Below are 12953 nucleotides of genomic sequence, written 5' to 3'. Positions count from 1 at the left end.
TACAGACCTCTTACTGATTCAACACTTAACCATTCAGATGTTGCCAAACAGCCCCTAAGTTGTTTATATGTTGTTAGTAACTCTTTTTAACCCTCTCACATTTTAATTAAGATTGTATTATTAATTTTGTGATTAAACTAGGATTCCAATATGTCTTAATCCTCTCATATTATATTAAATAAGTAGTACATTAAAGTTTATTTTTTTAAGCATATCATAACGACTATAAGTGTAATACACTGGTTTATTTAACCCGTGCAATGCAATACACAAAGTTTTTAAATATATAACTTTTTATTGTTTCGTATATAAAACAACATTTATCCAACCCCGTGTAATACACGGGGTTATAACCTAGTATACATATATATATGGGACGGTGTATCAACATTTCTTGAAGTGGGATTAATCCCCGGCCAACAAATAAAAATCAAAATTATTAAAAATTCAATTTTCTATTTTATTATTATTATTATTATTATTATTATTATTATTAGAGTTAATTGCCAAAATCGTCCCTGAGGTTTCGGCAGGTTTGCCATTTTCGTCCAAAATGACACTTTTGTACCAAATTTCCCCCAACGTTTGTAACTTTTTGTCATTTTCATCCAAACCACTAACTTAGTTTATTTTTTCTGTTACGTTGAGAATATTTGGATGAAACTGACAAATATAATACCACAGGGACGATTTTGGTAATTTACTCAAACTTTTTTAAATTTCTTTTATTTAATTAATTTTGTTACATATATAATAAAAAAGAATATACATGCAATTTTTATATGAAAAAATAATAGCTTTCTCACATAATTTTTATAAATTTTCATCCAACCACTAATTAAGTTGATTTTTCTATTAAGGCAAAGGATGTTTATAAACTAAGACAAAAATTAATTTCTAATTTTTTATATAGATTAGTTTTATAAAAATAAAATTTACTTAAACCTCTAAATTTTATAAAACTAAAATGTTGGTGACCTTATTGAGAAAGGTCAAATAAAAAAATTTTATCATATGTACCAAGTTTGTAATTCATCTTCTACTCTTTTAAATTCGCTCCTAAGGAAAAATAGAAGCCAGTCCCCCCCCCCCCAAATCAAACAACGTATCGTAACCAAACCTTAAAATTAGCCACCAAATTGTAATTTTCATGCTATGAACACTCAGAATAAGTATTAGTTAGTTACCCTCATAATCTTAATTAAATAAATATTTTATTTCTACCAACATATTTTCTAGGTGCTCAACACATTTAAAGTTATAATTGGTTGTTATGTGTTGTACACCAATGACGTTTTCTCTTTATAAAAATGATTTATATAAAGAAGCTGTAAATTAATTTCTGTCTTAATTTATAAAATTTAAAACATCCTTCACCTTAACAGAAAAAATAAACTAAGTTAGTGATTTGGATGAAAATTTATAAAAATTATGTGACAAAACTATTAATTTTTTTTTCTAAAAATTAAACTCTATGTATATTCTTTTTTATTATATATGTTACAAAAATAATTAAATAAAAGAAATTAAAAAGGGTTTGAGTAAATTGCCAAAATCGTCCCTGTGGTTTTATATTTGTCAGTTTCATTCAAATATACTCAGCTTAACAGAAAAAATAAACTAAGTTAGTGGTTTGGATGAAAATGGCAAAAAGTTACAAACCTTGGGGGCAATTTGGTACAAAAGTGTCATTTTGAACGAAAATGGCAAACGTGTCTAAACCTCAGAGACGATTTTGGCAATTAACTCTTATTATTATTATTATTATTATTATTATTATTATTATTATTATTATTATTATTATTATTATTATTATTATTATTATTATTATTATTACTATTACTATTATGATGATTATTATTTACCTATATATTAAAATTTGAACAGAATGAACAGTAACCTCATAAGGGGATAACATCATAAGAGGATGACTGATGAGTAAATAGTATCGGGTACCGGTATCGGTATAAAATTTACCAAACCGGGTATATTTTCGGTACCAAATCGGTATCGACTTTTGACATTTTCGGTATCGGCTCGGTACCGGTATGCATCGGTTTTTACCCGCAAATACCGGTACCGTACCAGTACCGACCGGTACCGAACCATACCAGTTGTATTCGGTACCGGTACCCACTTTTGGGGATTTTCGGTAACGGTTTTTTTGGTAACGGTATTTTCGGTAACAGTATTTTCGGTACCGGTTGGTACCGAGTTCATCAAATCCTGTAGCAACGTAGCAACCCAAGTAATCGCACCGTTTAGATTACTCTTCATACACACTGTAAGTAACTATATTTCGTTTGAATGATGTTTTATATACACAACTTATTTTGTTTTTTTTTTCTTTTTCTATAATGAATGAATTGTAACATGTAAAATTAACTTGGATATTTAGATAATTGATGAGCAAATCATATCAAATCCTATAATCAAACCGGTATCGTATCGGTACCAAATTAACTACACCAATCATTTTCGGTATCAATTTGGTACCCACCTTTTGGAGTTTTCAGAATCGTTACTTTTGGTTCGACACCGGTCTAGCACCATACCTGTATTTACTGATTTTTACCTTCAAATACCACACCGTATGGTACCGAGCATTTTCGGTGCCGATATCTAATTTCGATGATTTTCCAGATCGGTACTTTCGGTGCCGTTACTGGTACCGAGCTCATCCATATTTTAATGTGTTAGCACCGTAATAACTAAACTGAAAACAACCGAATTTCCAACGTGTAGGACGTGTGGGTCCTATTATTATATATTAGATTATTTAAAGTCGCTTTTTTAGGACGAAGTGACTATCGTTACCACGACATTTTTATTTATGTTTTTATATTCGGTATCTGCTTGCCGTTTCCGACACGCGTTTTGCAGACATTAGATCTCCGCCGCAACGCGCGGCGGAAAATCAACTAGTTATTATTATTATTATTATTATTATTATTATTATTATTATTATTATTATTTATCAACTAGCACTATATCTCGTCACGTGGATGTTATTAAGGGTGTACGGGGCGTTCTCGGGGAGGGCCTTCGGTGAGGGTAGTCCCCGATCGGGAACACCGCCGCCATCCATGCGGGGTCCCGATTCGGGGGGTGATTTGGGTGTGGGTTCACCGCTTTGTTTGGCGCTTTGTTCGAGATTAGACCGTTGAATAACGGTCGATTTTGATTAAAAAAAAAATTCAATTTTTTTAAACAATATATATCAACCAACCTAAATCATTTTTTTTACCACACTCACCACTCTCAAACCCACACCAAAAATCTCAAACTCAAATCTTTCAAACACAAAATGGATTCCAAGCTTCCGTTTCTTTCTACCCTACCCGACTTTCCCGACGATGGAGATGCATCGTCAAGCGATAGTAGCTTAATTTTCTTCCAAAATCTCATCCAACAAGCGGAGCTACTAGACACGGCATCGTCTAGTAAAAAAATTATGTCCGTCGAGATCGTGTGGGGGGCCACGAGACACTCATGGCCGATTATTTTGATGAAAATCCAAAATTTAATGAAGATACTTTTCGTCACAGGTTTTGTATGTCCAAGTCTTTGTTCCTAAAAATTGTTAGTGACGTGGAAGCGTATGACGAGTGGTTTCAAGAAGGCTTAGACGGGAGAATGAAGAAAAGTTTTACACCGTTGCAAAAGGTTACTTCGGCAATTAAACAACTTGCATCCGGTAACCCACCAGACGAGGGGGGCGAGTATTTAAATATGTCTGAAAGGACCTCTCGTGAGTGCCTTGAATATTTCTGCGAGACGGTATGTAAAAGGTATGGCGGTGAATTCCTACGTAGACCAACGAGCCACGACGTCGCGCTATTGTATCAGGCTCATGAGGAGAGGCATCACCTACCTGGTATGTTGGGTAGTCTGGATTGTACACACTTCGTCTGGAGAATGTGCCCCACAGAATTGCGTGGACAATACATGAGAGGCGATCATCAATACCCGACGGTTATGTTAGAAGCGGTAGCGTCTCAAGATTTGTGGATTTGGCATGCTTTTTGTGGGCCAGCGGGTTCACAAAACGACATCAATGTGTTGCAACAATCTCCGTTATTTCTTGCTCAACGAAACGGAACGGCGCCAAATTGTCCATTTCAAGTGAACAACCACTTATACAAACGCGGGTATTATCTTACTGATGGGATCTACCCTACCTGGTCCGTGTTTGTGAAGTCTTTTCCATATCCACACGACCCGAATGAAAAAAAGTTCAAGAGGCAACACGAGGCCGCAAGAAAAGATGTGGAACGGGCGTTTGGTGTGTTAAAGTCGAAGTGGGGAATACTAAATCGTCCAATGCGTTCGAAAACGGTGAGAAAGATAAGGTCCATCGTGTATACGTGCCTTATTTTATACAACATGATTATAAAAGACGACGGAAGGGCGATAGCACCGGTACATATTCAAGATCCTCCAGTCGAACCCGTCTTCGATGATACAGCCTATACGGAGCTCATTGACGAAGACACACATTGGAGGCTAAAACACGATCTCGTTGAGCATCTCGGAAGTTTAGATTTGCCTCACCTTGAAGTTGATTCGGACGACGAGTAGTTTGTTTTTATATTTTTCTAGTTTGAATGTATTTTTTTTTCTAGTTCGAATGTTTTTTTTTTAATTTAATGAGATGTCTTTTATTTAATTTTTATTTTTATTAATCTTTTTTTAATTTGTAAACATGCATCATTTTAGAAAAAAAAAAAAACTCCCCTAATAGGGGAGTGCCGCCATCAAAAAGGGGTATTAGGGGAGTGTTAGAGGGGAGTTGACGTGGCACTTTCTGGTTGGTTATGTGTAAGAGGGGGGACTCACCTATTAGGTGAGCACCCCTTACACCCTAAGGCAATTATATCTTCTTATCAATGATCCTTTCTCTTTCTCTTGAGGAAAAACAAGATGGAAACGATGGAAAAGGTTGCAATCACCATTGTTGTAGTTGTGATGGTGAGTTGGGGATGGAAATTACTGAACTGGGTATGGTTGAAGCCAAAGAGACTAGAGAAGTGGCTGAGAGATGAAGGGTATAACGGTAATTCATACAGGCTTTTAATTGGTGATATGATAGAGCTTGCAACAATGATGAAAGAAGGTAAATCAAAGCCAATTCCAGTCACACATGATATCACTTCATATGCTCTACCCTTTGATCATCATATATTCTCTAAATACGGTATTCATCACTTTCTCTCTTTTTTTATATAATTTTATTTAAATTCTGATCAACCCGTTGAACATTCCATTATTTAAGTGGATACATGATGGTGAGCTTGAAACGGACGGATATAAATGAACACAAATGAACATTCAGAACACGTTCACAAACACATTATCGAACATTCACAAAAACACAACTGAACGAACGAGACCTTTGTTCATGTTCGTTTATTTAGCTAATCGAACGAAATTTTTTGTTCATGTTCGTTCATTTATTAAACGAACGAACGTAAACGAACTTTCCGCCAAACGATTCATGAACTGTCGCTGAACGTTCGGTTTTTTCACAGCTGCCCTACTTGTCGGGTTATTTATCTATATATCTCTTTTTGTTTGGAAAAAAAAGTGAATACATGAGTCATGAGACACGAGACGTTTGTTAATATTCCTCTACTTAAAATTGTTAAAATTGGTTCCGTATTTAACGCACCACTAAATAATATTTGTTTAAAATCGTTTTTTCAATTTTGAGTAAGGAATGTGATGATTTTGAAATTTTGAAAATGGGTGTCCAAATTAACTATGAGCCTTTGGAGCAGGTGAAAAGTCATTCGTATGGTTGGGGCCAAAACCAACGATGTATATCAAGGATCCAGAGTTAATAAAACATGTATTATTAAGACCAGACGAGTTTCAGAAGCCATATCCCGAGCCGGTTCAGGATAGCCTCATCGGTGGACTTCTCGTCACCGAAGGTCACAAATGGATCAAACATCGTAAAATCATCAATCCGGCTTTTAATCTTCAAAATCTCAAGGTACATATAGAGGATGCCCTCTGACCCAACGAGTGAAAATAAACCTATAAACATGGTTGCAAAAGTCGTTAGGCACTCCCTAGTCGATCGACTGGCGAGTTGAGAGTACTCGTCTTAGGCGGAGAGTACTCGTACATGTTAAATTGTAAAGAAATTAGTTTTTAGGAAATTATATATATGCCAGCTTATTATAAATTTATTAATATTTATAACAAAATACGTAAATATCAGTATAAATAAAAAATACATATTCAAATAGACGGAATCTGGTTGAAGTCGCCTTCAACCAACCAAAGTTGAATTCAATTTAGGCATTTTGAGGACAAATAAGTCACCTACTGACCTACTAGATCCGATTCTAACTGATGTTGACCGCATTTGATCCATTACGAGAAATTAGTAGGAGTTGAATAAAGTCGTCTCGACAGGCTAACTTGTAGCGATTACTCGAAGAGTACTCGGCCCTGGAGACCTTGTTTTACAACATTCCCTATAAACATCATCATTTGTCTCTTTAATTAATTTATATATAACCAAAATAGTAATATGTTACGTATAACTACTAGCTAGCATATTATCACTATTAGATTTAATTCTATTCGATTAGAAGGTTTTATAAATTTATAACTCATTTTGATAAATTTATAACTAAACTATACGACATGCTTACCTATAAACGTGATTAAAATTAACATCTTTTACTTCTTTGAAACAAACTATATTCGTTGGTTTGAGGGGTCTGATGTTAACATCTCATTTTCTTGATATGTGCATAGATCATGTTCTCGGCTATCAGCTCAAGTTGCAGTGATATGATCCACAAATGGGAGCTCATAATGGCTGAAGCCGGTTCCATCGAAGTGAACGTATGGCCATATATCGATAGTTTAGCAGGCGATGTGATTTCACGAACAGCTTTTGGTACCTATTATAAAGAAGCGGAAAAGAAATTCGAAATCCAAAAGGAACAAACCGATCTTATATTCCAAATGCCTTTTATACTTCACGTTCCTGGAGGAAGGTAACAACAAAAGCATTTGAAAGATCTAGTAATCGTACATATTGATCACAATATATGTTAAATTAGTTAGTTTTGAAATGTAGTAATAGGAGTCAAGATTGTATTTCCATATTTATGCCAATTGTAATTATTCTAGAGTTTTGTAAATAACTATATATATTGAATGAATGAGAATGGAGGAGGCAACTTAGCCTTTACTATCGAAACCTAACATGGTATCAAGAGACCAGGCTTGTTAATCGCAGCCGTCTCCTTCGTTCCTTCCCCTCCCATCGCTTCTGCTTCGCCTCTCGTCTCCTCTCTTCTCATCCCACACCATGGATACTAAGCTTCACCCTGCCTCCACTGTCAATAATATCAAAAGCCTTATCCCCGTAACCCTAGAGATGGATAGCGGCCTTTATGCTTCCTGGAGCGAACTTTTCCGCCTCCACTGCCGTGCATTCCAAGTTATTCAGCATCTGTCCCCGAAGCCCACCGCTGAATCGTCTTCGTCAAAGGAACCTGACAAAGAAAAAGACAAATCCACCCAACCAGTCGACGACTCGTGGGATCGACTGGACGCTATTGTCTTGCAGTGGATTTATGCGACCATATCAAGTGATCTTCTACACACTATTCTAAAACCTAATGCCACCGCGCACGAAGCATGGGTGGCTCTCGAAAATATCTTTCACGACAACAAAAGTTCCCGGGCTATTCACCTTCGGCACAAGTTCTCCAACACACGTCTCAGCGGCTTTCCGAATGTTTCTGCATATTGTCAACAGTTGAAGGTTCTTTCTGATCAACTCGCAAGTGTCGGAGCTCCAGTCGATAATCAGAGTCTTGTTCTTCAACTCATCAGTGGGTTGAAGGAACAATATGAGGGAATCGCCACTATCCTCCAAAATCAGGATCCTCTTCCCAGCTTCTATTCTATGATGCTCGTTCTAAACTTATCCTGGTGGAATCTCGTAAAGCTGAGCAAGCCCTTCAAGCATCTCAAACCGCCGGTACCGCACTCAACGCCAACGCTTCTCGATCAACTGGCAATACCAACGGACCGGGTGACTACCGCTCCGACGGCCACTATGGTGGTCGCGGCCGTGGACGAAACTCCCGTGGCAGAGGACGTGGCCGAAACTCGGGTCGCGGGCGTGGTAACAACAGCCACAGTTCATGGCCAAACTGGAACTCTTGGACAAACCCATGGACTACACAGTGGGCCGCCCCTCCTCCTTGGGCCTCCCAGCAGTGGGCCGCACCTACCCAGCAGCCGTGGGCCAGTCCGCCACAGAATCAACAGTGGGCCGCCCCTCCTTGTCCATACCCGACACTCAACCCCACTCCTAGCGGTCCATCCTCTGCTCAAGGAATTCTTGGATCTCGGCCCACTCAGGCCCATCATGCCGCATATACGCCTACGGATATTGAACAAGCAATGTATACCATGTCTCTGAACCAACAGGATCCGATACCGATAATGGACACTGGCGCTACGACCAACATGACTAACACCCAAGGTAACTTTACTTCATTTTTTTAATAATAGCATCCCACAGGATATCGTCGTTGGTAATGGCTCGACCATTCCGGTTGTTGGACATGGTACTCAAATACTACCCCCACCCTTCCCACCTTTTGTCCTAAAAAATGTCCTATACGCACCGAAACTACTTAAAAATCTTATTTCCGTTAGACGTTTTACCACTGACAATTCCGTTTCAGTCGAATTTGACCCATTTGGTTTTCTTGTGAAGGACTACAAGACCCGGATCCCTATCCTACGATGCAACAGCAGCGGTGATCTATACCCGTTATTGCTCGGACCAGGAAGCACAACCAATCCCTCCACCTTTGCAGCTATCTCTTCTCAACTTTGGCACCATCGTCTTGGCCACCCAGGACAACCTATCATGCAGTCTTTAAAACGTTCTTGTTCTATTAATTTCAGTACTTTAAACAATAACATTTGTCAATCTTGTGTTTTTGGAAAGAGTGTTCGTTTACCTTTTGTTACCTCTCATACTAATATATTTCAACCATTTGACATCATACATAGCGACCTTTGGACGTCGCCCATACTAAGCTCGGGTGGTCATCGATATTACCTTCTTTTTCTTGATGATCACACGAACTTCCTATGGACATATCCCATTTCCCAGAAATCCCAAGTCTACTCTATATTTTGTCACTTTTACAAGTACATTAATACTCAATTTGAAAAGAAAATCAAAACCCTTCAGTGTGACAGACAACGGTAGAGAATATGTCAACTCGTCTTTCACACAATTTTTTAACCAACACGGCATGCAATATCGACTCTCGTGTCCGCACACGTCGTCTCAAAATGGTAAAGCGGAGCGTCAAATCCGCACCATTAACAATATGCTACGTACGCTCTTAGCGCATGCTTCCTTACCGTCGTATTTTTGGGATCACGCCCTCGACACCGCCACATACCTTCTTAATATACTTCCCGCTGAAAACAAAAATAACACCACCCCTACTGAAAAACTATACCACCGGATCCCAACATATGACCATCTCCGCGTCTTCGGGTGCCTATGCTATCCTCTTGTTCCATCCACCACCATTCACAAACTTGAACATCGTTCCTACCCGTGCGTTTTTCTTGGCTACCCACCCACCCATCGAGGCTACAAATGCTTCAATTTAGAAACGAAACAGATTATCATCTCTCGCCACGTCGTCTTCGACGAAACAACGTTTCCGTTTGCCAACAACATTTCCCCCGCACCCTCTTATGACTTTCTTCAAACCACATTATCCCCACTGTTGTGGCCATCAGTGGAGTTCCCCACTGTTAATCAACCATCCGTCCAACCACTCCACTCACCCCAATCGCACCCCACTAACACCTCGGCCCAAACACTTACCCCTGTATCGGCCTAATCCCCTACTTACACCTCGGCCCAACCACCTGTTACCCCTACATCGGCCCACACATCTCCGCCACCTACCCAATCCAGCCCACCTACGCAAACTACCGCTATGCCTAACCCGATACCGGCACAGCCTACACACACCCAACCCGTTCGCACCATGCGGACTCGTGCAATGGATGGTATCACCAAGCCCAAACGCCATCTTAATTTACACTCTATCACTGCCTCACCTCTCGTTCCCCTTCCTAAAAACCCATCTGAGGCCTTGTCCACACCGGTATGGTATCGGGCCATGACTAACGAATTCGATGCTCTTATTAAAAATGACACTTGGGATCTGGTCCCACGAACACCAAACATGAACATTATACGCAGCATGTGGCTATTTAAGCACAAATTTAAGTCGGATGGTACATTAGAAAGATACAAGGCACGCCTCGTGTGCGATGGTCGTTTACAACAGGTGGGTATTGATTGTGGCGAAACGTTCAGTCCGGTTGTCAAACCCTCTACTATATGTACGGTTTTATCGATTGCTTTATCGCAATCCTGGCCCGTGCATCAGTTGGACGTTTCCAATGCGTTTCTCCATGGGAAGTTAAACGAAACAGTATATATGTATCAGCCAATGGGTTTTCGCCATAACAGGTTTCCGGAGTATGCGTGCTGATTGAAAAAGTCATTATATGGATTGAAACAGGCTCCAAGGGCGTGGTACCAACGGTTTACGGATTATGTGTTGACTTTGGGGTTCCAACAAAGTAAATGTGATGCTTCCTTGTTCACTTTGCATGATGCTACGAATGTCGCCTACTTGCTTCTATACGTTGATGATATCCTTCTCGTCACATCAATGGACCAGCTTCGACATCAGTTAATGGCTCGGTTATCCAACGAATTTGCTATGAAAGACCTCGGGCCGCTCAGTTTCTTTCTCGGGATTGCCGTAACACGCCAAAATAACACGATGTTCCTTTCTCAACAGTCGTATGCTGCGGACATCATCGCTCGGGCTGGGATGCAATCTTGCAATCCCGTCTCTACCCCAGTTGACACGCAATGTAAGCTCAGTGCTCACTCTGGCGAGGACTTTCATGACCCCACGCTATATCGCAGTCTCGCTGGAGCACTACAGTATCTAACGTTTACACAAGCCGACATCAGTTATGCGGTTCAACAGATTTGCATGCATATGCACGCACCAAAAACGGGCCATTGGAACGCATTAAAACGCATCATTCGATACATTAAAGGCACCACTGCATACGGTCTTACACTGGCCCCGTCCATTAATCCATCTCTCTTGGCATACACCGACGCGGATTGGGCCGGCTGCCCTGACACTCGCCGTTCCACGAGTGGATATTGTGTCTATTATGGTGATAACTTGATCTCATGGTCGTCTAAACGACAACCCACCATCTCTCGCTCCAGTGCGGAAGCTGAATACCGTGGCGTTGCTAATGTGGTTGCTGAAATCTGCTGGTTACGCAATTTACTGCTCGAACTTAAAAGACCTCTCACTCGTGCTAAGTTAGTGTACTGTGACAACGTCAGCACTATTTACTTATCCGGTAATTCGGTGCAGCATCAGCGTACAAAACACATCGAGCTTGACATTCACTTCGTACGAGAACAAGTTCAACGAGGTCAGGTACGGGTTCTTCATGTGCCTTCCCGTCACCAAATTGCTGACATCTTCACAAAGGGATTGCCGCGGATACTATTTGATGATTTTCGTTCCAGTCTCAACATTCGGCAACCTCCCGTTTCGACTGCGGGGTGTAATAGGAGTCAAGATTGTATTTCCATATTTATGCCAATTGTAATTATTCTAGGGTTTTGTAAATAACTATATATATTGAATGAATGAGAATGGAGGAGGCAACTTAGCCTTTACTATCGAAACCTAACATGTAGGTTGGTACCGACTCAAGCGAACAAGAAGCTTAAAGAAAACTTTAAAGAGCTTCGATCTATACTAATGACTATAATCAACAAGAGGAAGAAAGCAATCGAGATGGGAGAAAGTAAACATGATGATTTACTTGGAATCTTGCTAGAATCAAATAAGAAAGAGATTGAAGAAAATGGAGTTGGAATGAGTATGGAAGATGTGATCGAAGAATGTAAACTATTCTACATTGTTGGATCCGAAACAACCTCGAATCTGATTGTCTGGACGATGGTTTGTTTGAGTTTGCATAAAGAATGGCAAATCCGAGCTCGAGAAGAGATTTTTCAGGTTTTTGGTGACAAAGAACTTGACTTTGAAGGTCTAAAAAGCCTCAAGATTTTGACAATGATACTAAACGAGGTTCTTAGGTTATACCCACCAGTGATCATGATGACACGGGCGACCCACAAGAACACGAAGCTAGGAAACATGATGATACCTCCGGGCGTGCAATTATCGTTATCCATGATGCATGTTCATCATGACCGTGAAATATGGGGAGATGATGTAAACGAGTTTAAACCTGAAAGATTTGCAGAAGGGATCGTGAATGCAACGAAGGGCAAAGGTTCAAGCCCGTTCTTCCCGTTTTCTTATGGTCCTCGTGTTTGCATTGGACAAAACCTTGCGATGACGGAAGCAAAAACAGCGATAGCAATGGTTTTGCAACGCTTCTCATTTAAGCTTTCACCGTCTTACAAACATTCTCCATTCCCGGGGTTTACTCTTCCACCTCAGTTTGGTGCTCATTTGATTTTAAGTAACATCTCATAGGTTTTGTTATTTAAATAGGTAAGTCTAAGTAATTTCTCATAGTTTTTTTATATGTAAATATGTAATGTAATTTTTGTATACAGAATAAGTTTATAGCTTTGGCCCAACAATCAGTAACTTGTCCCTTTTTTTATAATTTAGACCCAGTTTAAAGTTATTTTTGTAGATTGAGGCCTAACGGTCAAAACAAATATGGTCAAATATGTACATTCAGATGGGTTTGTGCATAATCGGTTTAACCTAGTTAATCCGATTTAGGTTTAAAAACCACTTGGTCTAATAAGTTTGTGAAAGCAGCAATCAAAGGCAGAG

The 12953-nt window shown here is 39.5% G+C and overlaps 1 protein-coding gene across 1 annotated transcript; it reads left to right on the top strand.

Annotated features, from left to right (window-relative positions):
- Positions 1-4913: 4913 nt before the first annotated feature.
- Positions 4914-12736, top strand: LOC110869552 (cytochrome P450 CYP72A219). Its single transcript, XM_035976428.1, has 4 exons — positions 4914-5197; positions 5781-5998; positions 6775-7019; positions 11831-12736. Exons 1-4 carry the CDS (start codon positions 4924-4926, stop codon positions 12639-12641), a joined length of 1548 nt encoding a protein of 515 aa, XP_035832321.1. The 5' UTR covers positions 4914-4923; the 3' UTR covers positions 12642-12736.
- The last annotated feature ends 217 nt before the right edge of the window (positions 12737-12953 follow it).

The sequence above is a fragment of the Helianthus annuus genome, chromosome 8 (genome assembly GCF_002127325.2).
Source record: "Helianthus annuus cultivar XRQ/B chromosome 8, HanXRQr2.0-SUNRISE, whole genome shotgun sequence".
NCBI classification, from domain to species: domain Eukaryota; kingdom Viridiplantae; phylum Streptophyta; class Magnoliopsida; order Asterales; family Asteraceae; genus Helianthus; species Helianthus annuus.
Note: the sequence above shows the minus strand (reverse complement) of the source record. Positions and strands in the feature narration are given on the sequence as shown.

What these genes read in the sequence shown, in the direction of transcription:
- LOC110869552 (XM_035976428.1), top strand. Translation starts at nt 4,924, where the DNA reads ATGGAAACGATGGAAAAGGTTGCAATCACCATTGTTGTAGTTGTGATG. An exon ending in TCATATATTCTCTAAATACG is followed by an intron (nt 5,198 to 5,780) that starts GTATTCATCACT and finishes CCTTTGGAGCAG; the next exon opens with GTGAAAAGTCATTCGTATGG. An exon ending in TTAATCTTCAAAATCTCAAG is followed by an intron (nt 5,999 to 6,774) that starts GTACATATAGAG and finishes ATATGTGCATAG; the next exon opens with ATCATGTTCTCGGCTATCAG.